Source organism: Protopterus annectens, chromosome 14.part0, assembly GCF_019279795.1.
Source record: "Protopterus annectens isolate FY-2018-M chromosome 14.part0, PAN1.0, whole genome shotgun sequence".
NCBI classification, from domain to species: Eukaryota; Metazoa; Chordata; order Ceratodontiformes; family Protopteridae; genus Protopterus; species Protopterus annectens.
The window spans coordinates 481,339,358-481,366,987 of NC_056748.1; the positions used below are offsets into that span (position 1 = coordinate 481,339,358).

The 27,630-nt window shown below is 39.2% G+C and overlaps 1 protein-coding gene across 1 annotated transcript in view; it reads left to right on the forward strand.

Moving 5' to 3' along the window:
* RRP12 (ribosomal RNA processing 12 homolog) overlaps positions 1-27,630 on the forward strand; it is a 1,805,151-nt gene that overhangs the window by 327,655 nt on the left and 1,449,866 nt on the right. Inside the window, exons 10-12 of the mRNA XM_044056239.1 lie at positions 3,273-3,400; positions 16,474-16,572; positions 21,925-22,016. Coding sequence (XP_043912174.1) covers positions 3,273-3,400; positions 16,474-16,572; positions 21,925-22,016 — 319 coding nt within the window. The remainder of the gene's footprint in view (positions 1-3,272; positions 3,401-16,473; positions 16,573-21,924; positions 22,017-27,630) is intronic.

Here is a 27,630-nt window from a genome sequence, read left to right on the forward strand (position 1 = left end):
GAAGGAGTTGCATTGTATCTTTGTGGACTTAGAGAAAGCATATGACAGGGTGCCTAGAGAGGAGTTGTGGTATTGTATGAAGAAGTCGGGAGTGTCAGAGAAGTATGTAAGAGTGGCACAAGATATGTACGAGGGTAGCGTGACAGCGGTGAGGTCTGCGGTGGGAGTAACACATGCGTTTAAGGTGGAGGTGGGATTACATCAAGGATCAGCTCTGAGCCCTTTCTTATTTACAATGGGGATGGACAGGTTGACAGACTAGGTCAGACAGGAGTCCCATTGGACTATGATGTTTGCAGATGACATTGTGATCTGTAGTGAGAGTAGGGAACAGGTGGTGGAGACCCTGGAGAGTTGGAGATGTGCTCTATAGAGAAGAGGAATGAAGGTCAGCAGGACTAAGACAGAATGTATGTGTGTGAATGAGCGGGAGGGTAGGGGAATGGTGAGGATGCAGGGCGTAGAGGTGGTGAAGGTGGATGAGTTTAAATACTTGGTTTCAACAGTTCAGAGTAATGGTGAGTGTGGAAGAGAGGTGAAGAAGAGAGTACAGGCAGGATGGGAGTGGGTGGAGAAGAGTGTCAGGAGTGATTTGTGACAGACGAGTACCAGTAAGAGTGAAAGGGAAGGTCTGCAAGAGGGTAGTGAGACCAGCTATGTTGTATAGGTTGGAGACAGTAGCATTGACAGGCAGGAGTTTGAGCTGGATGTTGCACAGTTCAAGATGTTAAGATTTGCACTGGGTGTGACGAGGGTGGACAGGACTAGGAATAAGTATATTAGTGGGTCAGCCCAGGTTGGAAGGTTTGGAGACAAAGCCAGAGAGGCAAGATTACGTTGGTTTGGACATGTGCTGAGGAGGGATGCAGAGTGTATTGGGAAAAAGATGCTAAGGATGAAACTGCTAGGTAACAGGAAAAGAGGAAAGCCTAAGATAAGGTTTATAGATGAGGTGAGAGAGGACATGCAGGTGGCTGGTGTGACAGAGCAAGATGCAGAGGACAGGAAGAAATGGAAACAGATGATCTGCTGTGGCGACCCCTAACGGGAGCAGCCGAAAGAAGTTGTTCTTCCCAAATAAACACAGCATTAGATTGGGTTATGTAAGCACGCGTGTTACATTTTTCTCACCCCATCCAGACTTCATTTAGAGCTGCAAAAACAAAAGACAATGGAGCCAACCAAAGGCAGACGTAATTTCGACAAAGGGAAAAATAGTTGTTGGTTTTGCCTTCTTTATGACAAGGCTAGCTGGGCAATAGATGTGTTCTGTCTGTACTGGAAGAGGCTGTCTTCTTGCATGCCCACCAGCCTCATTCCCTGGCTTAAATCTGAGGTAGCACGACCAGACTTAATTGCCCACTGTAGATCAGGTAAACCCTGATGTTGCTCCTCCTAAAGTCTGTGGTGATTTGAAGGTCCTATCATGGTAAGAAGGGGGCATGAGTCTGTCCTCTTTTCCAAGTTAACCAAGTGAACTTGGTTCACTTGGATTCTATAAGAGTGCTTTGCTTGGCGGTATTGTTTTATTTGCTGCTTCTTTTCCAAGTTGCTGTTTTTGTTCTCAATGTCTCGCTTCTCCAGTAAGCTTTGCTGTTGTCCCCAATGTTTGGTGCAAATCTCTGATGTTTTTTATTTCTGGGAAGCATCTACCTTTTAAGGCTTGAAGGAAGAAATTGATGTTTCCTGTGGAGGGTTGTCTCATCTGCTCGGAGCCATTTGTTAAGCTGGTAACTGTGGAAGTTCATATGTTTCTTCAGGATTTAATGAAATGTAGTCTTGGCTCACCAGAAGAATACACAGCTTTGCAAAAGCAGCATTGCTGAACGTAGTTGTGGCTCTGGCGCATGACTGAAAGTGCATTGACAAAGTTACTCATTTATAGAAAACAATAATTTAGTGATTTCTTACTGGTACAGGAGTATCGAGGTGGAAGTTGCTGCAGTAGAAGTATGTTCTTTCCTTGGATATAGTAACCTTAGTACTAGTCATAATGAGTAGGGGTTGCAAGGAGTGTAGACCCTGCATTGGTACAATATAAAGTGTTGGAAAGGTAGGGGATATTTTCTGAATTAATAGGTTTTCAGACCTATCCTGGCTTCCAACAAAGAAGGCTATGTGTTTATCATGTAGAGCTAGATGGATTTTATTTATTTAAGTTATTTATTACTGTTGATGAGATTACAAGTAAAGAAATGGCATGTACCTGCTCACCACATCTTTGTTAAACTTTTTCTTTGTCAAATGCTCTTATATAGATCAATAGGTCTTCACATTTTTAGGATATCAGCTTTATATTGTCAGTCCATTGAGCAAGCTGCTGTGCAGTCTTAAAATTCCTGTCTATGGAAAATCTCTTTCTAGTGAGCATCACTTGTGTGCATTGGATGCCATCACTGCAGACTGTTAACATTATTCAGGAGCTGGGTTTCCCTTAAGGGTTCCTTTATCTTTTCACTGTGTAAGATGGGCTTCTAAATCAGTTTATAAACAAAATACAGTTAATGGGATGAAGAGACCACTGCCAAAATATACAATACACAGAGTAAAAAAGCCAGCGGAATAAAACAGTCCAGGAGCTCATAAAAAAATCCTTTAATGAACGCTAAGCGCTTAGCGCTTTTACCACACCTTCATCAGTCCTTTAGCAAAACGAGAGACAAATTTATAAAGACATCAATTAATCCCCCAACCAATCGGAGAAAACACAAAACCCTACTAAAAACACTATCCATTAAAATAAAAAGCCAAAAATCTTACAAAATCTCAACTCGGGAAACTGTAGACTAAAACAAAAATAAAAACATATAAGCATGTTTTATTCCACTGGCTTTTTTATTCTAAATGTTTGTTCACCTAGATTTTTTTTTTCCTGATGGGACTGAACTGGGAAAAGAAAACGGACTGCATATTCTTGGTACCCCTCTCTTTCCCACAAGTGAGTCTATAAGTTCAAGAGGATGGACCTTTTGGTCTCTCTCGTGTTAGATGTGTGCCATCATGATTGAGCAAACCTTTGCATTGTGGTGGCTTGCTCATTTCGGTGTCTTCCCATCGCCAGAAAGGTTGTTGAGTTGTTTTATGTATTCTATACTTGTTCCATTAGGTTGGTGGCAACCTGTTTTTATGGTGTTTCTGTGGCTTCCATTTATGCGAAAAAAACAGGAAACTTGTGAGAATGAGAGCTGTTTTTGGTAGATACCTCAACACTGTGATGCGTATAACTTGGCACTTAACAGTGACTTATTGCACAATGCTTTTTTTTCTTTCAGGTAGTAAAGATGCCACCACCACTCTTCATATTTTAGGACTTCTTAAGGACCTTTTGCCCTCTTTCCCAGTCATTGCAGTCAAGTCTTGTTGTGAAACCATGCTACGAGTCATGACTCTTGGCCATGTGGTAAGTAGTTGGATATTTTGTGAGCGTTAAAGAGCTGGTCTTAACCTATAGCGTATGCAATGCAGTGTTCTTTTATAAGGCATTTGTTGCATCCCTCAGAGGAGATAACTACCCTCCTTCTTTCACTGTACAAGTACAATATCATTTACTTTTTATGATGAATATGACATGTCGTTACTACACAAAACTAATGATACTGTCACTGAAATGTTTTTTTCTGTAAGCGTTCTCTGCTGTAGGTGCTTTAATACACTTGTAAAGCATATATAAAATGCATTTCTTCTAAACTGGTAATAAGCTGACGGAAAAGGCTTTGACACGAAGATGTTGTGGGGATCCTTTGCACTGTAAAATTGCAAGAGAATTGTTTTGCCATTATTTCAAGATAAGTGGCTTGAACCTAAGAGGTTTATTTTCAACCACAATCTTTTGCAAAGAAAATTTATAAAATTACACTAACTGAACAAGGTGAAGTTATAGAAAAGAAATAGCTGCTAAGGTAAGCGTCACAGTATTTACATGTAGCACATAAAGCTCAGTTTGAGTGCAGAGTTAGTAATGACAAGTTTGTAAGTACAGTCCCTTTGTGGGCCACTTTAGTTTGGTAGGTAGTGTACAGGATTAAAACTATAAGCTTTTAACAGGAGTTCTTCCTGTCATCCACTGTTTGATCCAGAAGTTATTAATTTGCTTACTTTGCGTCTGGGAGTGAGACAGTGCTTTGGGGCAGTCGAGAAAGTTTGAGTTCTGTTGGATCACATGACAACTAACTTTGAGCCAGTTCACTAAGGGGGCATTTCACCATAACTTTAACATAGGTTTATTCGGCATTATGAAGGAGCTTTAGTGCATCATTGTGTTACCCTTGTTTTTCAGCTCTATCCATCTTTGCAGTTGTGATCTGAGCAGTATGCTAAACTTCCTTATTGTTGGAGATTTCAGTATACTGCTAAGCAGCCTTTTCCAGAGCTTTGGTACAGAGATGGAAGAGGCTTTTCTGCTGCATTCTAAAGTGCTGAAGTATTGTCACTTTCTATCCACATCTTACTCATCCATGCAAGCTTTTTAACTGTGGTGTACCTGGCTGTAATGGGTATTATCCATTGTGTAAAAATTGAATTTGCATGCTCCTTTGGGTGATGGGGAACCAGACGGCTTTGTGGACAAACTGTGATGCTTTCTTTGTTGTGAACTCCCCTTAAATCTCTCTCTTGTTTTAAGCCAGATTTTTAAAGAAATACGAGAATATTTGGAACAGAAGATGTGAATCTACTAGCAGGAACTCAGAATTTACATCTTCCTCGGGGTATTGATAGAACTGTTGATACTAAACTTTTAATTGTATTTAAAAGAAATAACTTGAAGTCTTTTCTTTTAACTGTTTATACTGTCAGACAACATAAACCCAAAGCTATGTAACAGAAACTGGACAGTAACAGGATACTGTAAGCCTATTCAAGCAGTTACTGTTACCGGCATGCTTGGCTAGGCATGTTTTTTCTTTTGTTAGTAGATCAGTGAGCTGCAAGTCTGACTGGTGACTAGACACCATTAATGCTCTTTTTTATAGTTGTTTATTGGAAGAATGCAGGTAATCTTGTACATTTAATTAGGGAAAACATTAACTCTTGATATTTTTAATCCTGCAGGAAGAATGGAAAATTACTTCTAGCTGTACATTACATTGTTAGAGTCCCAGTATTCCAGAATATTGTGATTTATGCTAAACTCTCTTTCTAATGTTATCAAAAGTTGATGCATCTTGGTTGTACATTAGCTTTGAGTCTTGCATTTCAAGGATCTTGTGATAACACACAGCAGTTATAGCTGAACATTTGTACTGGAACAATTAGTTATTCATTTATACTATACTTTTCAGAACCACACATAGCAAGTATAAGCAAAATTAAACTTGATAAAAAATGGAATGGGGAAACCATTTTATATTTGCACAATAGCTTTTGATTCCCCCTGCCCAATGTTATATGGACTTGCAACATAATTTTATTGTATTTATTTTATATTTGATGACCAGGTTTGTCTGACTGGGCTACCAATGCCCATTTTCAGCAGAGGCCCAAGGAGAAAAGCTTCAATAGAAAATAGAAATTTTACATATTGAATACATAAAGAAATGCATTCATCAGTACCACACATTACTGCATTACAGTGCCACACATTACATTCGTCAGTACCACACATTATTGCATTTACAGTGTCATGCATTAAACTGTGGCATGTGAAATGCATATAGAAATACATTCGTCAGAGGGATACATTCATAATTACATATTATATACATAATAGTGCAATAGTTACATAGCTGAAGTATTTTACTAGTTATGTTTGTACAGTGATGTACCAAGAGGAGAAGATAAAGTAGTAAGTTTGTTTATTGAAGGAAAGGAAGAGAGAAGTAGAAGGTTGTAGTGGAGTGTTTACTCAGGATAATTACATTGGCAAGTCCATTTTTCATGAAGGTATTTTTTTGTAGCGGTTTTGAATTGATTGGGATGTTCAAGGGATCTTACATCTCGTGGTAGGCTATTCCAGGCCTTGGAAGGGTTAAAGGTATAGACTAGGTGACCCATTTTGGTCCTTGGTTTGTAGATTTTAGTAGGCCTTGTTCAGAACTGCGGAGTAATCTAATGAGTAGGTAATGAGAGATTAGAGATGATAGTTGGACAGAAAGAGGGTTTGTAGAGAATGGAATGAATAATCTGAAAGTAATTATACTGAAGTAGTTAGTGATGAAATAATTACCTTTTTGAACTGAAGTAAATGTTTCAGCGCTGCAAACCTTTAGCATTAGCACATGAACCCAAAAACAAAGCAAATATTGTGAATATTATGAAGAGAAAAATGTAATTGCTACTTTCCAACCTGTGAACAAATTGCCTAACCATTTAAGCCAAGAATTATCATAGCTGGGTCTTGTAAACTTTTCCCATCTTTTGTGTAAGTTGTAAATGTTTTTAATACACTTGCTGTTATCTGGAGTAGAAGTGCAGCATTTTGATTTAATTATACTGTACATACCCTATTTCACTGCCCGTACATAATTTAAGGCCCCCTTGTTTTGTAGCAGTAGTATCTGCATACCTGTTAATTTCTGCTGAGATATTTATAATAGTATTGTATATACTGTTGGCTAATGCTTTCGGTAACTTAACATTTCCAAACTCTGATAGCCTTAGCTGCACTATACCAAGGAAATATACCAGCTCCTAAAATTACATTATTTTTCAAGTTCAACTTTGCATTTTTTCCCTTAGTTTTACATAGTTTGTTTTTGATTTTACTTTTTGTCACCTATGGTCTAGATTTTAATCTAGTAATATTTCTAATTGTCCATATAGCTGGAATTAGAGAGTCAACAAAACAGGTTTCTGACCAAATTGCTGGTGGCCTAGTTAAGTATTATAGGTCTTCATAAGTAAAGGCAAATATCTTTTGGTACTGGTGTAGACTGGATAGATATTACATTTCACCGGAATATGGGTGTTGTAAGCATTGAAACACATCAAATAACTGTTTCAGACCATGGACAATTGCACGCAGGACAGTGCAGTAAAAATGAGACCCTGGTACTTTCCTACTTCGTTAAAGCGAGGAGTTTTTATGGGATGGGGTATGGAAATTGAGAGTTACTTGGGATGATTGACATTTCTTCAGAAGAGCTGGCTAGGTAGGGAGTGGGATAAAATAGAGTTTAAAATATGGAAATATGATAAATAGGTATGAAAAAGAAATGGGGATTATTTAGAGGAGGAGTTAAAGGTGAAATTATTCCAGAAGGGCAATCTCTCAGAACAACAAGAGGAGGAGTAATTGCAGAGTGCTAAGGGGAAAATATGGAAATATTTGGGCAATATGCATGAGTGTACAAATGTTGCTGTTAAGAATTTTTGATAACTCCAAAGCACAAAATACACTGAGTTCAGCAAATTGGACAACAAGGTAGAAAGGATTGTTGCCAAACATACGGATCCTATGACAAAACCATCAACTAAGCAGTGAGCTTGCACTGGTATTAAAGGAAATTTTAGAAGTTCTGAATTTGTATAAAACTGAGGAAGACTAATTGTCATTTGATTACAAGGAAAGTCCAACTGGGTAGGTGCCCAAAGTATTAACAGCATTTTAAGAACAATAATTTTGTAATCTTCAAAAATATTACAAAAACATCTACAGTTTAAATAATTATACTGGATTAGACATGATGTGAAAACATTTTTAAGAATAGATGCAACTTGTATGACAGTGATTTAATATTGAATTTTAGCCAGTTTATAGAGATAGCCAAGTTATTATGATGCAAACAGGAATTGCAATATGAAGTGAAAAAAAAACAGGGTTCTGGCATATTTTAGAGTAAGGGGAGAGAAACTGATGTAAGAATGTAAGTGAAGAAGGGCAAGTAAGGAGGTGTAAGGTACGAAAAGGTACTTCAATTTTAGGAATGTAGTTTATTCTGGGATTGACCAAGAACTTTATTGAAGACTTGACTTTATGCCATGGTTGGAGGAGGGCGAGTCATGAGAATGAATGGCCAAGGTAGGAAGGGATGAAATAAAAATGGTGATGTACTAATTAATGGGGGAAATCTCGAGGAACAGATTGCATTCCAGTGAAAGTTAGGGAAGAAAGTAATAAAGATCTGGGAGGTTTTGCTTAACAGTGTTTTAAAGGTAGAGAGGGTGCGTGCCAATGTCTTGGAAGAAAGCAGTGGTGGCTGTATTACCCAGAAAGGGAAAAAGACCCCCTTCAGACCCAACTTCATATAGACCAGTTTCAATTTTAAACTATGATTGTAAAATGTGTCTGTATTCGCTAAGAGAATGGCAGAGTTGTCACTAAAATTGATAGATATGGATCAGTGTGGTTTTGTTTGGGAATCAATCATTTGATAGCATAAATTGAGAAATGAAGGTAAGATGCAGGCATAGTGTAAGAAAATGCCACTATTGTTGGTGGGTCTTCACTCTTGCAAAATTTAAGTTTCTATCCCCACGTATAAGCAATATTCCATACTGAAAGCTGATTATTTCTCTCAAGTTTTCCTTAACCTCCATAATAGCAATTTTTGGTGGAATATAAGTACAGGCTGTTATAATCCTCCTCCATTGCAAGTAGCCCATTACAACCACAAATCTACCATTATTTTTCACCCTCTTCTCACCCTATTGGAGCCCTACCAGCAATCAGTATTACTCCCCTCTTCCTTTGTCCCTGAGATTCTGTTGAATATCTGAAATCCTTTGTCAAATCCACATGCTGATTTCTTTACAAATGTGTCTACTACAGCATTGCTGATTGCACTCTGCATTTCTTAAACTAAGTCCGTACTCGTCTGTCTTTGCCTATACCTGTAAGGCCATTTATATTGCAAGACAATATGGATAGGGTGGCTGTTACAGTTAAGTTGCTCCCTCCTATTATATATGCGTTTTTAATGTGTATTTCTAACTTTTGTCTGGTTTACACACACTGTTTGGCAGGTTGATATGTTATACAGTTGTTTCTTCTCATCTCGTGTCACATTTTTAAGCCTTTTTGCTTTAATGAAAACAATCACAAATACAAAAAAAAATCAGTACATCCTTTAACTTGGATCAGTCATGCATAACTATGTAAATTTTCAACAAATGTTTAACCCTCCAGATAGGAACAAATGTCCCAAACTGTCAGCTGCACCCATCAGCATTACCTAATCTAAAATGTATAATTACATATATTAAGACTCATATTGCAGCCTGTGCTCCCACTTAGACTGGTTGCTGCCTTTTTAGATCTGTATTTCCCTCTTAGATGTGAAAAACAATTTGTATAATTTTAGAAAGCATGCACATCTTTAGCCCCGAGAAAAAGTGCACTGGCTACCTTTAAATTAAACTAAATTGTACACTCTCTATTCTATTAAAGCTGTTGAGAAGGCTACTGTCTTATTCACTTCCCATAATTTTTTCAGCGAACTTCTTGCCATTGTACCATTTAACTTGTGCATTTTTCTTCGTAAAGAATGCTCAGAACACTCTAGATAAAAGAAGTCAACAGTGAGGAAGAAAAGAAACGCTAAAAACTGAGATGCATGAAGGAATCTTGGTATAGTTCATTCAGAACACAATATACAGGATTCCCTGACAAGCTACCTTCTGCTGAAAACTTCTTATATTCCACTGATTGAAAAAAAAAATGTAAGAAACTCAACATTTTCATACCTTTCAGACTTTTTTTTCTTATTTTTCAAGCTTGCTTGCTTACAAAAAAAGTTATAGCTTAAACCAAGGACCTTAATTTACACATCCACCCTTGTAAAAACAAGGTAAATATCTGAATTCTACATATAATTTTTACACTTTTACACCCCATCCCAGCAGCCCAAGATACAGCATTATATTAACTTATACTTGCTGTAGTCCACCCCTTGTTATAGTGCAAAACTTGTATTTATTATAACTAACAAAAAGTAGTTTAAGTCACTGAAAGCACTCCTCACAGCCCCCACATTTAAAATTTCTCCAGTCTGCACTGTATTAGGGTTACCACCTGTCCCACTTTGCGAGGGACAGTCCCTCTTTGAGCAGTTGTGTCCTGGAAAAAAATTGAAACAGTGGCAAATGTCTTGAGATTTTAGGACAAAAGCATTTCTTATATTTTCTTTAGTAGTTGCATAAAATAGTTAATTTGTGTTGGACTCTCCTAAATGTTATAAGAAACAGAATAAGCAACTCAAATGCTACAAGAATAAGCTTTTATTTTGTAAAAAAATGAAGTTCTTTCCTTTGTTCTTGCTGTGGGTATGTTTTGTCCTGCAAAATCTGATGTTTCTACAAAACATGTCCCACTTTGGACATTTTAAAAGGTGGCAGCCCTACACTCTATGCAAAACTGCTTTACAGTGTAACATGCAGTTCATATTGTGAAATGTTTTATGCAAGTACTAATAACAAAATTGTATCCTATTAATTCAGTCTATACAGTCTGGTGTGAGTATCCACACCTCCACTCCAATCTATTTGCGGAAGATTCACTGCTTCACCCTTAAGCCCTTCAAAAATTTTCCCTTCCCATAATGCCTGGACCTCCTAACAAGCTCAGATCTCATTAGCTGTTTTTCAAAATTTCAGAAAGGTCTGGGCAGGCAAGTGCTCTGCTTATTTGTTTTATTTTCAGTGTGCACATTGCTAGTTCGTGGTCCTTTAGTCTACTTAGTGTAAGGATTTAACTTTTCTCTCAAAAATTTCTTCAAAATTGCTTTAAATTAGGATTCATAATCTGTATAATCTTTCTTTCCTTGGTTCCATCTTCCTTCTCACCTTTTTTTACAGTATATCTGCTAGTTAGCCAAGTGGTTTCTAGTGTTTAGCGTATTATTAGGACTTTCTTTCGCTATTGGCCATTAGTGCTTAAAGGGTTGTTTTCCTCGAAAGCTGATATCCACTGTCTAGTTTAGCTGTGAATTTTCCTGTTTTTTTTCATCTATTGGGAGGGGGTGCATGTGCATGCATGTTTTCTGTGGAGGACTTGGGAGCTCCCTCCCCTAGCTACCTAAAAGGAAGGAATGCAAGAGGAAGCATATGGACTCACAAGCAGACTTGGTCGCTTTCAATGGTTACTCGAAAGATGGAGAAGGTTCCCCACAATCCCCTTCTGAGGATGCATCTTTTATTTTGTGGCAGCTGCTGCACCTTTCTTGGTCCTGAGATGACCTGAGTTAAACTTCCCAGTCTGCATAATTATCCTTTTTGAGAATCTGTGATGTGGCCAGTTAGGTACGGATCTGAGAGGGAATGGTGATTTTGCACGGTCATATTGACATGTCCTAAATGAACAGTGAAAATTGTGACTTCCAAGGAGACCGGTCAAGCACAATTGATCTTTACCTTTCTGCTGCTACAGAGGAGACCTTGGATCTGATTCCAGAAACTTATCCTTGAGTATAAAGAACCTGCATAGGACAGTGTCTCCTTGATGGAGAAAATCTTGTGCAACAGGAAGAGGGGGTATTTCACCCAAATGATGATTCCACTAAAGGTCTGCAGCCATTAAACGTTACAAGTCAAGACCACTAACAGAGTTTCTCCAATGGGGTACTATTAGCCAGTCTTTCCAGTACTGGAAGGCCAGAAGTATTTTTTTCCTGCTAGGTTTCCACTACTACAAACCAGTATGTTGGTAAAGACTTTGGAGCGGAGAGTTGAGAGTAGGTTAGGTGTCTTCAACTTGTAGTGAAAGAGGATGTAGTATAAATTGCAAAAATCTCTTGTCCACAAACCCTGACATGTCAGAAGATACCTGGCAACACAGTACATTACTTATCTACCCTAGGGCATTTATAAGCCTAGCCAGTGTGTGTTTGGCTTTCGCCACCCATTTTAAATTAATTTTGCTATGCCCTTTTTCGAGGTTAGTATACTGTGCCTCTGTCTAACAGTGACACAGAAGTGATACCCGGGGTAAACCTACGATGTCCCATCCACTCATCAAGATTCTTCAAGAGTCAGTGAGGGACTCTGCCTAACCTGGACTGGGATTTTATTCCAGAGTGAAGGGAGCCTCTGGGTTATGAATCTGTCCCTCCAGCATGTCCTATTTATTTTCAGTGCTGAGGTTCAAGTCTCTTGAGCACGTAGCTCGATGGGATTTGGATTTTCTGAGGTGCAGCATGTCCATTAATTTTGGGTTGGACATGGCTTTATACGTCGGGCACAGATCGCCTCTGAGCAGGCGGTATGCCACTGAGTAGAGCTGGAGTTTCTTTAACCGGGCAGCATATGGCATCTGTTTGAGCCCTTTGATTCTCTTGGTGAGGTACTTTTGGGGTCTTTCCAGTTGCTGCAGGTGTCTGGTAAGGTACATCCCAAAAGGGGCATTGTACTCAATTATGGGCCTGATGAGGGATGAGTAAAGAGGCACGATGACCTCTCCTGATCTAGATGTGAATCCCTTCATGATTAGGTGGGCTATATAAAATGTTTTTCTAACCACTTTGGCCACGTGGTTGTCAAATGAGAGATTGCTATCAACTTTGGTCCCCAGGTCCCTAATTACTACTTATGTACTTAATGGCTTATCACCTATGTGGTAATTTGTGGGCACTTTTGTTTTTGCCAAAGGGGATGACTATACACTTTTTGGCATTTAGCTTGAGGCCATGGCTCTGGCACCAGTTGTCTGTTTCTATGAGGCCCTTTTGGAGGATGCTTGTGTCAGCTGGAAAGTCGATTATGGCGCCCAGTTTGCAGTCATCTGCGAACTTGGTCAGCCACAGTCCTTCCGTGTTGGCCTGTACCTCCTAGAAATATATACCGAACAAGAGAGGTCCCAGGACTGAGCCTTGTGGGATGCCACTTATAACTGGTTTGGAGTCTAACATGGCTCCAGCAATTCTAACCATGTGGGTTCTGTCCTTGAGCCAGTTTGCAACCAATCTAGTGATGTAGGGGTTTATATTTAAGCTGGTGAGCTCATCTATAATGCCCGAGTGGGGTATTGTAGCGAAGGCTTTTGTGAGGTCCAGGTAGGCTGTGTGGACCACCTTCCCCTCGTCAATGGCCTTGGTGACTGTTTCAAAGAAATCAACCAGGTTTAAGAGGCAGGATCTGCCCTTAACAAAGCCGAACTGGGTAGGATCCAGTGTCTGTAGGTCCCCAATATCTTTATTTATGAGGTCCATGATGATCCTTTCCATAGCTTTAAAATGCATAGAACTGAAAAATGGAATATCTGGTATACTTGTGAAAGTTGCTGAGGGCAGGATGGGCAGAAGTGTTCTTGAGCCTTCAGAACTAGGACAGTGTGCAACGCAAGCATGTTTCTCTGCTCTGAGGCTGTTATAGACTGTACAGATCTTCTGTGGTAAAGACTAGAACTATGTTGGTAACTTCTCCGAAGTTGTATTGCCTGCCATGAGGATAGGTTTGGCATAATGGTCAAAATATTCATGTTATAAATACAAGGTGAGTCTCTAGTTTTTCCATAAAGGACATCATCAACTACAAGATATCTTCCCCCAAACAAGAAGGTTCCTCTTGAGAGGTGGTGCTGTAGAGAGAAGAATCCTTGATCTGGCATGGCCTGATTCATCCGCTAGGGTTTGTAATATCTTGGTTGGCCTCATCAAAGCAATCTTTCCTCCACTTTTCCGTAATCTCTTGCATGCCTCTGTCAGTCATTAGTGCACAATCCCAAATAGCTACAGACTTGCATTACCTGTGGTGGTTCTTCATTTTGTGTTTATTCCTTCTAGACAAAGTTTTCAGAACCTAGATGCAGTTTTCAGAACCTGGGTGAAGTTGTTCCAGTTTGGACTTAGATTCATTACCTGGTGCTCTTCTCCAATTTAGCGTTTGTTGTTTGTAGTGCAGCTTTTGTGTGCATGTATGTGCGGTGCCAGGTTTCTGACAGTTACTTCAAATGTTAAGACAGTTTATACCCTGAGAATGTTTAGATTACTAGTGCGTTTTTTTTTTTTTTTTTTGCCATGTCTGTAGTTTTAGTATGGAGAATGTAGGCCTCAAAAAGTACATTTCTTACAGGCACAAAAGCCCACAAGTATCACCAGTCCCAAGCATCTAATACATTTAGTGCTTCTTACTTTAGATGAAAAAATTTAGTAGTTGTGAAACTTTTAATAAAAGAACACTTGCAGATCTTAAAAAGAAACATATTTTCAAAGGGTTGATTCCAGTATGATGAATTCCAGAGGTTTTCCACCTCCTGTAAGCTTCCTTGTAATGATGATGGTAACAACTAACCCCGTAGTCAGCAAATCGTAAGGTTCCAGACACAAAAGAGCATTCTAGTTCTCATCATCCCATCTCTTCCTAAACTTCCACACAGCGAACAGAATATTTTCAGTAGAATCGAGATTTTTCCATTATGGAGATGGATCTCTGTAGGACCTCTCATTCTGCTATGTCTTAAAGTTGATCATGGATGGTAGACTGCAATAAGCTTTCAAGGTCATGCATTGGGTCTAAATGGACATGAGGCTCCTTTTCCTCCTCTGATTCTATGCCAAACTGAAAAGGGTATATCATTCCTAGATCTTTTGCTTCCTCATTGGTCCCGTTTCTGGTCCATATTTAGTCAAGTTCGCTGATCTGCCTGGAAGTTGGTTCCCTTCACAGTGTTTTTTTTTTTCACTGATACTGCCCTTGGGACCTGCTGTTCCTTCTGTGGCCAGCCTTGGTATTGGGGCCACAGCACGCTTGCCAGTGCTGCTTTTTTTGGTGACAGGTTCTGAGTTCTAAGCTTTTATCTTGTGACTCATGACAAGACTGTCCATGTTGGTGCCAGGAGCAGAGTTTGTGCTGTGGCCTTTTTGGTGCAGACTAATGCTAATCTACAAAGTTATGTATTTACTGCAATGATTGGCATAGCTGTGGTTCATCCTCCTAATGTTAGGACTGTAATAGGCTTTAAACACTCCTTTTTCCCCACTGTGTCTTGCATTCCAATATCACTTACCTGAAGGACTGTCTTCTTGCCATTCTGACCTTAAGAAAGCTGTCATCTTAAACATAAGCGTAACTGACTGACTGTGACTACCTTTTTCATCTTGGTCTTTCATATGATGTCCTTAAATATTTTGTTTAGTTTCTGTACCATTTATATGCGTTTCAACTAATAGTTTGAGGTGTATTTCACCATTTTTCATCTTGGGATGGCATAGGCATGCAGGTAAAGGAAGTGGAATCATTTAAAAAATGTGTTTTGTCATAATTCCAAGTATCTCTGCTTGCAGTAGTCGGGCAGTAAGCTAAAAGATCTAAAGACCAGCTTCCCCGTGAATTCTGCTTTTTGTCTATATGACCTTTTAATACAGTTCTCACCCGCTGTTTGTCTGCTCCTTTTTCAACAATCTGTTGAACTGGACAGCTGACTTGTAAGAATTACAGTAGTTTGGCTTTCCCCCAAAGCCCTGCTCTTGAAGAGCAAACTTTTAAACCCAATTGCCTACATTTTTTTTCAAGACAAGATGTCACTATTTTATTTTGACATTTGTTGACCGAGTTAGTCTGACTGGGCAGTAGCCCTTTTTCAGCATAGACCTGGGGAGAAAAGCTCCAGCAATATTAGTTAGATTATTACAACTATTGCATTAATTGAGATAAGCAGAAACAGTACAGCTAGTCTGTTTTGAATAAGAGAAAAAAATAAAAAGTACATTACAGACAAAAACAAATGACATGAACTTGAGGCAGAGACTTAACTGTTGGTGCTTGGCTCATATTTTATAGTGAGTTGTATCCCAGTACATATTTTGCAGTGAGATTTAGTGCTCCATGCAGGGAGGTGGATATGGACAGGAGGAGAACATGAAAAATAGCAGATGAATAGTTAGTTTTATGTGTAATTTAGTGTGACAAGGTATTGTACATTAATATTGTAGTTGAAGGCTTAGGACTTGTCCCCTCCTGTCCTATGTAGAGTTGTACTATAGTTCCTCATTTTCTCCTTGTATTTCCTTTTCCTGATGACTCTTACTCCTGTCTAATTGAACTTGAAAAAGAGAATTTCTCTGACCGACCTGCCTCTAGCCTTCTTGACATAGCTTTATTAATGAATAATCTTGAAAATCATTTGTAGTTGAAGCTAAGTGAACATACACACAAAAGTTGTTTACAGCAAATGGTTAGATGATATACTATGTGGGATTCCCAACTGCCAAATGCAAACTTCATTTTTAAGTTGTTCCTTGTACAATTTTGCATTTTCAGAGGCTGTTTAAGTGCACCTATCTCAGCAAGACTAATAATTTTGCTTGTGAATGCTAGCAGCTTGCAGTGCTGTCACTGCCTTTTGCTGAAAGGTTAGCAGATTTAGTAACAGAACATTTTGAGAGGAAAAACGTTTTTGCTCCCTGCTTAACGTTACTCTGCAAATGTATTGACTGCTGCTGTATGCTTATGTCCTTGTATGTATAAAGTGGGTTTCAGTCCTTATCTCATTTGACAGTAAATGTAGTTTTACAGACTTCTGTGTTGTAAGCTTTATGTGCATGGTGAAGGTTAATCCATTAAAATTTAAGTTTTTTTTTTTTTTTTTTTTTTTTAATGCTGTAGTTTGTTACGTCTTGTGCAATGAAGGCATTCCACAGTCTCTTCAGTACAAAACCAAGCCCATCATCCCTTACGGCCGAACTTAATGCACAGATGATTACGGTAAGCAAGAAGAAATATGATCTGATATAAGTGTGCAGTGCATGACATCAGTATTTGCAAATGCTGAAAGATTAGTTTAAAAGAGCATGCTAATAATGACATGTTGCTTGATGAAATGTGGCTTTGTCTTGTAACTTTTTTTTTCTGGATGCTTTTTGCTGCTATACTACTGACCATTGAGTCCCTTGCGTTGCCCAAGCCTATTCATTGCTCTGTCCAGGGTATTCCCCAATGATGTGCAGGGCTGGCTGGAGAAGGCCATAATACTGACAGCCTTGGTAATAGTTATTCCCTCTCTGGCATCCCTCCATTGAGTATTATGACCCCAAGTTTCTATGGGAGCCCCTCTGCCCTCCCTTTGCAAGTGTGTACTCCAATGCACCTTCATTTGGGACTTCACAGCTTGGAGGATGAATGCCTACTCCTGGGCTGCCCTTTACATCACTGTCCCAACTACAAGGGATTGTGGCAATTGTTGAACCCAATCACCCCCCCACCCTAGGAATAGGTACACCTATCTTGCTCACGCTAGCTCCACCATATGCCAGAACTGGTTATCTGGGCCATGGTTGGGGCTTTTTCATTGTATTACAGTGGAGCTGGCCTTTTGCTGGTCATTTTTGTCTGTAAGATTCATAGTCTTAGAAAGCAGCTAGATGATGATCAGTAGATAAAAAGCTGAGCAACCCCTTGCTACCAATGTGACATCTGGACTTCTGAAGAGCTTAGCATTATACAAAATAATACTTTTGGCACAGCATTGCCTAGACTTTTATTTGTATTGCCAACCGAGGTGTAGTGCCTGTCTATTTCCATGCTTTTGATATGGGTTGTGTAGTCTGCACAGGTTGCAAGATGTTTGGTTGAAATTTGAAGAAGAGTGGTGCCCCAACAGAACCACTGTCTTCTGAGTGCAGGAGAGAAAGCAAGTTATTAATTTAAAGACATTCCTCATAGGTTGTCTGATTTTTCAGTTATGGGTGTAATGAAGGGGGGAGGGGGAGTCTGAGCTTTGTTTTCTGGTGTTTTATGCTCCTGGAGAAATCCCCTTTGCCAAAATGGTTTGCGAAAAAGGGTTGGGCAAGAAGAGAGACTAATCTGCCATGCAGGAGGATTCATTTAGGGAATCTGATGATCTCACCCAGTAAAGAAATATTGGGACCCACCAATGGAGCCAGGTCTTGGGGGTGCCATTTGCTATAATGCTCTTGGCTTGTAGCCTGCATAGTCCATCCAGACTCTAACAAAAAAGCTGCTTGGAGCCACTGTGTGGACTTCACACCTGCAAGGTGAAGTAGTAGGGGTTGGTATGATGCCATTCAAGTGGCAGGTAAGAGCAGGGTAAATTAAGAACATGGAATGTTGCCTCACTGCAGAAGAAGCAAGAACTTGTGTAGGATATTTAAGTACTACCTAGATAGATTTTGTGTTAAAGCTGCACACAACATTGTCCTAGATGAATATTCCTTTGGCAGGGGTAATCTCTCTCTTTTACTACTCTGTATCTGGCCTTCTGGACAGGCTTTAGGTAGATGTGGGGGTACTCAAAATTGCCTGCTTGGTGCTGTCCATTTTCCAGTAATTGAGAGGGTTACCACAATGTATCTGTAAGTTACAGAATGAAAAACTGTGCAGTTACTACTGGCAGGCAGTTAACATAAGGAAAAACTGTGCACTTACTACTAGCAGATGTGTATAGTATTCAGCTTGGAGACACTGGATTTGGTGTTAAATTGCTATATATGGATGGTGTAGTTCTACTGGAAGACTTAACCATTCATGCAGAGAATGATGAGATACTTTTTTTTTTTGGGGGGTGTTGAGAAGAAAGGCTTGCCTGATCTGAACCCGAGTGGTGAATGTTGAGTCTTGTACTTGTCCATAACAAACAGACATATGGAAAAGTTTACTTAGTAAAGTACCAGGTCAGCGATCAGTGATTTTGTAGTCTTCTCATCAGACCTAAAGCCATGCATTCAGAGCATTTGTGTCGAGAGGTGCTGAGCTGTTGGATAACTATTTTGCTATTTGGTCAGATGACTGGATTGGCAGCTTTTCTGCCAAAGAAATAGAGGGAGCTCTCAGAAAATGAGAGGATGCGGCTTAAAGATGGACATTTAGCATTGAGCCATTAAATGGATGTGTATGGAATAGTCTTTGTGAAGAAAAAGTGGATTATAGGAGGATATTAGGAATACTGCAGACACCCAATGTACTGATGGTGGCAAAGAGGCTATAACATCAATATTTCTTTAACTTTTTTTTGTTAGTTAATATGTTGTATTTTCTTTATAAAAATGCTTCATGAAGAAGGCTCTGTATTAATTGGGTGAAATAGGTTAAATCTCTCTCTCACATCATTTTCTTAAATGGCCTTGGCTTCTCAAACTACTGTTGCCTCAACTGTTTGGGAAGCTTGACCCACATCTTCATTCCTCGAAGCTAACCATATAATTTGTCTACTTCCCCAGAGGCCAGGGACCCATCTCTCCTAGTTCTGATGGATCAAATCCTCAGCGACTGCTAGAAACCAGATACTTAATCTTGTCATACTAGATGGGGTAGTTTTCTATGTGAGCAGGTAACATAGACCCACAGTCATCTCCTTGTGTTACAGTTCCTGGCTAATGTCTTCAGTCTGGGCTCTAGTTATTGTGCACTAAAGGTCCACTTGGCTGCCATTTCAAGCTTTCACTAGGAAGTGATTTCTTCATCGCTGCTTTTGCTAAAGGTTTGTAAGGCATTTCTTAGAGGTGCCTTGGAGACCCCACTCTAGCTTGGAACCTAAATGTTATGTTGGAAAAATTAGATAAGACTAATTTTAATTAATTAATCATTGATTTGAACCATAGATATACAATGAAGGACAAAAATTTTATGTACAATAAATTTTATGTAAATAATACTCACGTTATTGAGAGATTTTTATCATTACATTTATTCAGAAGGACAGTCATCCCTTTATAGGATTTTTGTATTTTAACATAAGAAAGTTGAATAAGATGTTACCCCAAACATATTTAAAAGAGATTTGCGTATGGTTGGCATACATCCTTTCCCTGTTTGTATTCAGGTTAGTTGTTAACAGCTTTCATTTGATATAGTTTAACTATACACAAGATATTAAGTAATTGGGAGCTATATTCATTAAATATTTAATATGACAAGGACAAGTATGAATATAAGCCAACAGCGTAATATTTCTATATTTGATTTACTTCATATGCCCTATATATTATGCATATGTAGGAATAGTGACAGAATGGACTGTTTATTTCTTTTTAATGTTTCTTTTTAATGTTCCATTATGGTGCGTAATTAAATGGGTAGTAGTCACCAGTAATACTTTTATAAATTGTGTGAACATTAAGCGCAAACATCCACCCATATAATATTTTTTATAAATTGTGTGAAGATCAAGAGCAAGCATCCACCCATCAATTTCTATTTCTAGACAAGTACAGGAGAAGTAGTAGATGGTGTTCGATAGTATATATAACAACAAAAGATCAGCGCGTATTTAAAAGCGCAGCAGTTTAAACTATTTCAGTTTTTTATACATTCTTTAAAAAAAGTTAACAAAATGTATAGTATTTTAAATATATGTACTATTATAGATATATACACAATGCTTAGTGACATTATTTTCAGTATATTCTATTACAATTAATAATTGACAGATCACTGTTACGAGATGTTTCGTAAAAGTCAGCAAAAAGGTTTATTCGCATCACCGATGGTATAAAATGTAAATTAAGCGTTCACTATGTAACATATGTGTAGTAGTTTGATAGTCATTTAGACTTGTATACACTTTTTTGAATATATTGTGAACATTTTTGCCTTCATAGCAAATGCTTAATCAAAAAGCATGGGAAATTTCAGGATAACATAATTATAGGGCAATGTTCCTTTAATTTTTTGAAACATTTTTGGCGCCAAAATGTTTAAGGCGTATTTTTTTGGTATACAGTGTTCTGAAGAAGCCCGAATATCGGGTGAAAGCCCTTAACCTACGTTCTCCATTTTTATGGACTTTTGAATACTTTGGTACAAAGTGAATTTATTCACGTTCTCCATTTTTATGGACTTTTAAACATTTTGGCACTCAGTGAACTTGTTGGATGTACCTCAACTATCGTTCTCTATTTTTATGGACTTTTGAATTTTGGTACAAAGCCTATTTGTTGGATGTATCTATCGTTGTCATTCTGTCATGGGCAATAAATAGCTGATTTTAACGAACGGAGTGTATTCTTGCTATTCTACTAAAGGTGAGCGAGCACTTATTGGGGATTCCGTGCATTACATTTATGTTGGAAAAATTGACAATCCCACCTTTCAAGCCAGCTGCTAAAACGTTTTCTTGGTGGCAGTCACTTCTGTTGGAAGAATTTTTAAATTTGAAGCTCTATGTTCTGTATCACCATGTTTCATTTTTCAGAAAGACAGGGTTTCATTGTGTAGAAATCTAGACTGCGTGCCAAGTATTTGCCATAACATTAGATTTTCATGTTTTGTCTGTATGTACCCCACCACCACCACCACACACACACACACACACACACACACACACACACACACACACACACACACACACACACACACACACACCTTTTGTAATCCCTCTGTGGACAGGCCATCTGAATCTAACTAGTGGTGCTTGCAGGGGTAATAGAATGAATGCAGTTGCTCATAAGTGGAATCTCATTCAGCTGAAGTGAGAGACATTAAGGTAGTATGGGGGGGGGGCAAGTCTGAAACTGATGACAGTCGTGTACCTTTTTTAAGACTCTCCCTGTGGCTGTCAGTCCTGTTGTTGATGTGGATGGATATGCATCATCAGTATCTAATTTTAATTACATAACTTCTGTTTCTTTGATAAGAACTTGCATGACAAAAAGTTTGAAAAAATTGTTTTTTTGAAAACCCAGCAGTTTGAAAATTAAAAGTTTGAATTTTATTGTTCATTGCCCCTCACTGTTCAAAAATATACATCAAAATCCATAAGCCTGAATCTAAGCCTAATGATTCCCCTTATCAGCAAAGCCAAGAACGCAGCATAGCTCCTCACAGTTAATTTAGAGCATGTACACTATTGAACTCATTCACTTTCACTAAAGCTGCATTCAGATTTGAATATTTGCAACAGTGATTTTCAGGTTGCTGTTTGAAACCACTGCATGTTGCCATGTCTGGGTAGGAGTTTTTAATACTGCTTGTCCACTACTATCCAGTGTGCACCATGTTCTGTATTTTCTTCTTTAGTTAAACATTCATTTTGTTATGAGATTGCAGTAAATTTCTGAGAGATATAATAACATGTTTTCCCCCCTTTTTGATATCTGATAGGCCTTGTATGATTACATACCAAATGAGAATGACCTGCAGCCAGTCCTGGCCTGGTTAACAGTTATGGAAAAGGCTCATATTAATTTATCCAGGTAAATTATTTCAGATTAATTATTGTAACTTTACAGTGTAGCTTTTTCAACATGAATGTCTTTTGACAACAAGAAAACCTAGTCCAGACCCTTTCCCCCTAAATAGTCAATCCAGGGATTATACTGCAGCCACTTTTTTGTGTTGGTGTAGACCTGTCTGCATTATTTCCTTTTTTCCTTTGGACAAAGAACTGTTTGTTTTTGTGCCTTCATCTACTAGCTTAAAGGACCATCCATACACTTAAAACTGACTTATTCAGGCAGAGCTCATTTGTGTAGGCAGACATTTACCAAGTGGGGAAGTGGGCCAGTTGGATGTTCATCCATGATTCAGGTGACTGCGAAGCAGTTACAGACATTAACATTCACAGTTAAATCAGTACTGTACATTCATATATGGCATTCAAGATTAGCTTCTTGTAGTAAGCTTGGGTTATTAAAACCCTGGTAGGGCCAGTTTAAGGGAAGTTCATAAATATTTTTAATAGTGGAACCTGAATGTTTTCAGAATGATGAACAAATGGAATAAAAGCAAACTATTATGTTTTTTTAAGTTAGTGTAAAAGCATTGAGGTGGCTGTAAGATTTATACTGATTTGCTAAGTGCACTGTAAAACGTTAGGCTTGGTTAAATTAAGAAATCGTTTTTACTTTGACTAAGGTCACTGAAATGATTAACGGCTTTCCTAAAGAGGATTAGGTCGGGGATAGTTTTAATTTCAGAGGTTAGAGCTCCATACAGCAGGAGCAAGTTTTGAGTTAAGGTATTTCCACACTTGTAAATGTGAAAGGTGGTCTCTATGATGATAGCCTCACCTTAGCATTTTTAGGCTGTCCTCTAAAAGGGCTTTACTTGGAGACAAAGTGGTTTGTGGACAAATCTTGTGACGGACCCAGAGTCTGCTTCTCAAATGGGCATTAAGTACTGTGTCCCTTCATTGGAACAATTCTGGTGATTCTACTTGTCCTTTAATTTAGTTTTATAGTGGTTGAATTTTTTTCCATCCAGTCCTGGATATCGGCATATACTTTGTGTTAGTCTGACTATTTTCAGTCATACTCTTGCCACAACATGACCATTTTGTGACATGTGGGGCTCACAGGCAATTTCTTTGATTCTGTCCAGACTGGCAGCTGTATAGTGTGCTGTTTGGTTTGCTGTGTGTATTATGAACATTTATAATGAGGGTGCTAGCTACTGGTGTAGAGAGCTTGAAGGACAAGGAGCTTCATCTTCTCCACCAGGAAAGTGTTAAGAGTGGAGTATTAAAACAGACATGTCAGACTGGAGTTGTATCAGTAAAAAGACACTGCTTCAATGCAGTCAAGGGCAGAAAAGATAGTTGTGTTCTGTGGAATGATTTCGGGCATCGTGTCTGAGAAATGTAGGTAGAAGCATTTATGGAGACAAATGAACAGATCAGCATTATACTTTGGTATTGCTTTATAACAAACTTGGTAAGAATGGAGTATTCTCATGTTTGAAGGAAATTTACTGGATTGGATTAGGAGTAGTGTTAAGAAAATAAGTTTCTGTTGCGGACTGTTGACTTATGGCTAAACTGGGCAGCCTGGATCATTTAAGATAAGAAAGTGTGTACTTGCCATAATGTTAGATTTTCATGATTTATCTGTCCATTTTAAAAAGCCACTCTTTCTTTGTAATCTCAGTATGGACAGGCAATCTGAATCTGATTGGTGGTGTTTACAGGGGTAATCGGATGCAGTCTCATAAGTGGAATCTCATTCAGGGGAGTAGGGGAAGTGAGAGGCGTTATGGGAGTGAAGGGAGGAGTTTGAGACTGATAAGTTACATATCACTTTTGAAACTCTGCTTGTGACTGTCAGTCCTGTGGTTGAAGTGGGCGGATATGTATCACGATCTAATATGGCAAGTATGCAACTTCTGGTTCTTTGTGTATTTGCTGGAGAGAATTTTGAAAAATGCAAGTTTTCAAAGTTAGTTACTTGACAAAAGAAATGAATACTTAATGATGTCGATGTTGGCTGAAAAGTGTGAATTTTGATTTGTAAAATGTACCAAAATAACCATCTAAGCTGCTGAACTGTTGAGTTTGCACTTCTGTATGTATATTTAAGTTAGCCTTGTAGTCTGCCCTTTTAGATTTGCTGTTGATTGTTAGAATGCTGTTATCCTATTCAGTAGAATAAAACCTGTTGCCTGAACATGACTCAAGTCTTCAAGGATTTTATTTGAGAGAAGCTATGGTAAGACATGGAGTCTAGGGCCTATGTAAGCCTAGCCAAATGGTACCTTGGCTTTTGCCACCCAAGAAAATTATTTTCCTGTGCCCCTGTCAAGTAGAGCCACAGAAGTGATCCCGGGGTGAATTTCCTTTCTCCCATCCAATCCTCAAGATTTTTTTGAAGAGTGCTAATGAGGAGCTTTGTTGGGTATAGATGGGTAGTTTGTTCCAGAGTATGAGAAATCTCTGTGACGGGAACCTATCCCTCCAGCATGTTCTGTTTATTGTGGTGACAAGGTTTAGGTTCCTAGAGCGTGCAACTCGGAGGGATTGAGATTTCTTTAAGTGGAGCATGTCCAACAGCTCTGGGTTTGACATAGCTTTGTATGTTAGACAGAGATCGCCTCTGAGTAGGCGATATGCGACGGAGTAAGCTGGAGTTTTTTGATACGGTGTGCGTAGGGCATCTGTTTGAGACCGGTAATCCTCTTTGTGAGGTATTTCTGTGGCCTTTCCAGTTGTTGTAGATGTCTTGTGAGGTACATACCAAAAGGAGCATTGTACTCTATAATGGGTCTAATGAGTGATGAGTAGAGGGGAACAATGACCTCTCTTTTTCTGGATGAGAAACCTTTTGTGATGTGAGCCATGTAGAAGGATTTCCTGACCACTGTGGAGATTTGATTATCAAAGGAGAGATTACTGTCCACCTGAGTCCCAAGGTCTCTTATCACACTTTTGGCGTTAAGTAGACTACCACTTATGTGATAGTTCATGGGTACAGAGTCTTTACCAAAGGGGATGACAATACACTTTTTGGCATTGAGCTTCAGGCCATGGCTTTGACACCAGGTATCTGTTTCAGTGAGGCCCTTTTGTAGTATGTCCACATCGTTAGGAGTTTTGATTATGGCTCCTGGTTTGCAGTCATCTGCCAACTTTGTTAGCCAAAGACCTTCTGTGTTGGCCTGTACTTCAGAGAAGTAGATACCAAACAGGAGAGGACCCAGGACTGAACCCTGTGGTACTCCACTTGTCACTGGTCTGAAGTTGGATTTGGAGTCTGCTACTTTCACAGTGTGGGTTCTGCTGTCAGTGAGCCAGTTGGCAACCCATCTTGTGACATAGGGATTTATACCTAGCTTAGTGAGCTTATCTATAATTCCAGAGTGGGGGATGGTGTCGAAAGCCTTGTTGAGATCTAGATAGGCTGTGTGTACCACCTTACTCTCATCTTCGGCATTGGTGACAGCTTCAAAGAAGTCTATCAGGTTTAGGAGACATGATCTGCCTTTTACAAACCCGAACTGAGTAGGGTCCAGAGTTTGGAGATTGCCAATGTCATTGTTTATAAATTCCATGATGATTCGTTCCATAGCCTTGCAGACCACGCTAGTCAGGCTAATGGGGCGGTAGTTCCTGGGGTCCGTGGTGGTTCCCCCTTTGTGGAGTGGGATAACCGTTGCTGTACGCCATTCAGTGGACACAAAGCCTGAGGTGAGGCTATGATTAAACATGGTACTTAGGTGTGGGGTGCCAGTTCATTCTGTAGTAAATGTAGAACGCAGCCTGGGATGTTATCAGGTCCCATGGATGCTGTGATCTTGGCTTTGGAGTGTGTGTTTTTTACCTGTGCAGCTATGATTACAGGAACTTTGCATTCTTCAGTATAGAGATGGGCCTTTTAGGGGATGAGAGAGGGGTAAAGTTAGCACTGAACATATCTGCCAGGATGTTGGCAATATCAGCTGGTTCTGTATATTTAGTGCCATTGTGTTGTAACTCAGAGCAGATCTGAGTGTTGCCATTGAGATTCGTGACATAGCTATAGAATGCTTTGTGGTTGTCTTTAGAATCAGTGGCAATTTTGTTTTCGTAACTAGCTTTGGAGGATTTTATGATTGATCTCAAGTTCTTGCTGAGGCTGACCACGGAGTTCCTCCAATCATGGAATTTTACTCTTTTTTTTGCAACAGTTTCTTTCTTCTGTTGTAGAGTTTGTTTATGGCAGGGGACCACCAGATTGACTTCTTTTTTTGGAGGATAGCATCTTGGTTCTGTTAGGGATTGCATGATCCATGCACTCGTGTAAGTGCTTCTAAAGTGCAGTTGTATAGGATTCAGCAGTCGTACCTCTGTTGTCTGTCAGCATGGGTGTCATGAAGTTTGCCACTTCCGTCTTAAGAAGCGTGAAGTTGGCTTTGGAGAAATTATTTTACGGTGGTTTCCCTAATGGGGGGTAGGAGTGGGATGTGGATGTCTAGGGTGATTTGCTTGTGGTCGGATCTGACCAATGAGGAATTGACCTCTGGTGTGGAACAGTGATTGCCCATGTTGTAATGACCAGGTCTAGGATATTGTTGCCCCTGGTGGTGGTGTGGATAATTGATCCAAGATGTTGGAATATATGAATTCCAGAAAACATTGCGCACAAGAGTTGGTACATGAGTAGTTTTCCCAGTTAATGTTGGGGTAGTTGAAATCGCCCATTATTAGGGAGTTAGGTTGTACCCTAATATTTTCCAGTGTATCAAGAAATGAGGATGGGAATCCTGAGGCATGGTGGGGGATCTGTAGCAAGCTACAATTTAGATTGCACTCTTGCCCAGAGTTAGTTGCACTTGGATAATCTCGGATGCATTATGCTGAGCAACTAGCCTGGAGGTGTGGATATCCTTAATGAATATGGACACACCTCTGCCTTTAGTGCTTCGGTCCAGGTTAGGTGGCCGAAAGGTGTGGTATGAATTATAGCCTGGTAATACAAATGTGGTTGCATTTAACTGGATGAAGTCCTTTCTAATTTCAGTCTTACTAAGGTAGATTTCATTAAGAAGACCCAAATAGCTGTGTCTTTGGGACTTAAATGGGCACAATAATGGAGGATCCAGGCTTGGATTTTTTTATTTCTTGGATCTGATATGCACCACAATTTTCACAGCATCTTTCAGATATTTGAGGGTGCAGATGTTGCAGTGGATTGTGAGGTGTAAGCTGCTGCAGGGATACATTGTGATCACTGATATCTTTTGGTGGAATGCATTTATAATGCTGAACATCCGAAATTGCCATATGTTACATTGGCCACAAAAGGTTGAAACTTGCAGTACCAAAAACATTGGCACACACACACACAGTGCAAATGGGAAGTCTTCCTGCTAATTACATATATACCAGCTCCAACATCCCTGTACAGTGGGGAAAGTAGAAAACACCAGTAGGAGCTGTACTACAATCTGCTCAGCATTTTGATTTTTGACCTTTTCTGCACAGTGTAATACTGATGATCATTTTGTCTGTCATTATAAATGTAATCCCTTTGGTATGTGACTACTGTGTCTCTGAATGCTGCACAGTTTTCTCTGTCAGGGCAGTCTCCCTTTTGTACATTTGAAGCCAGTGCATGT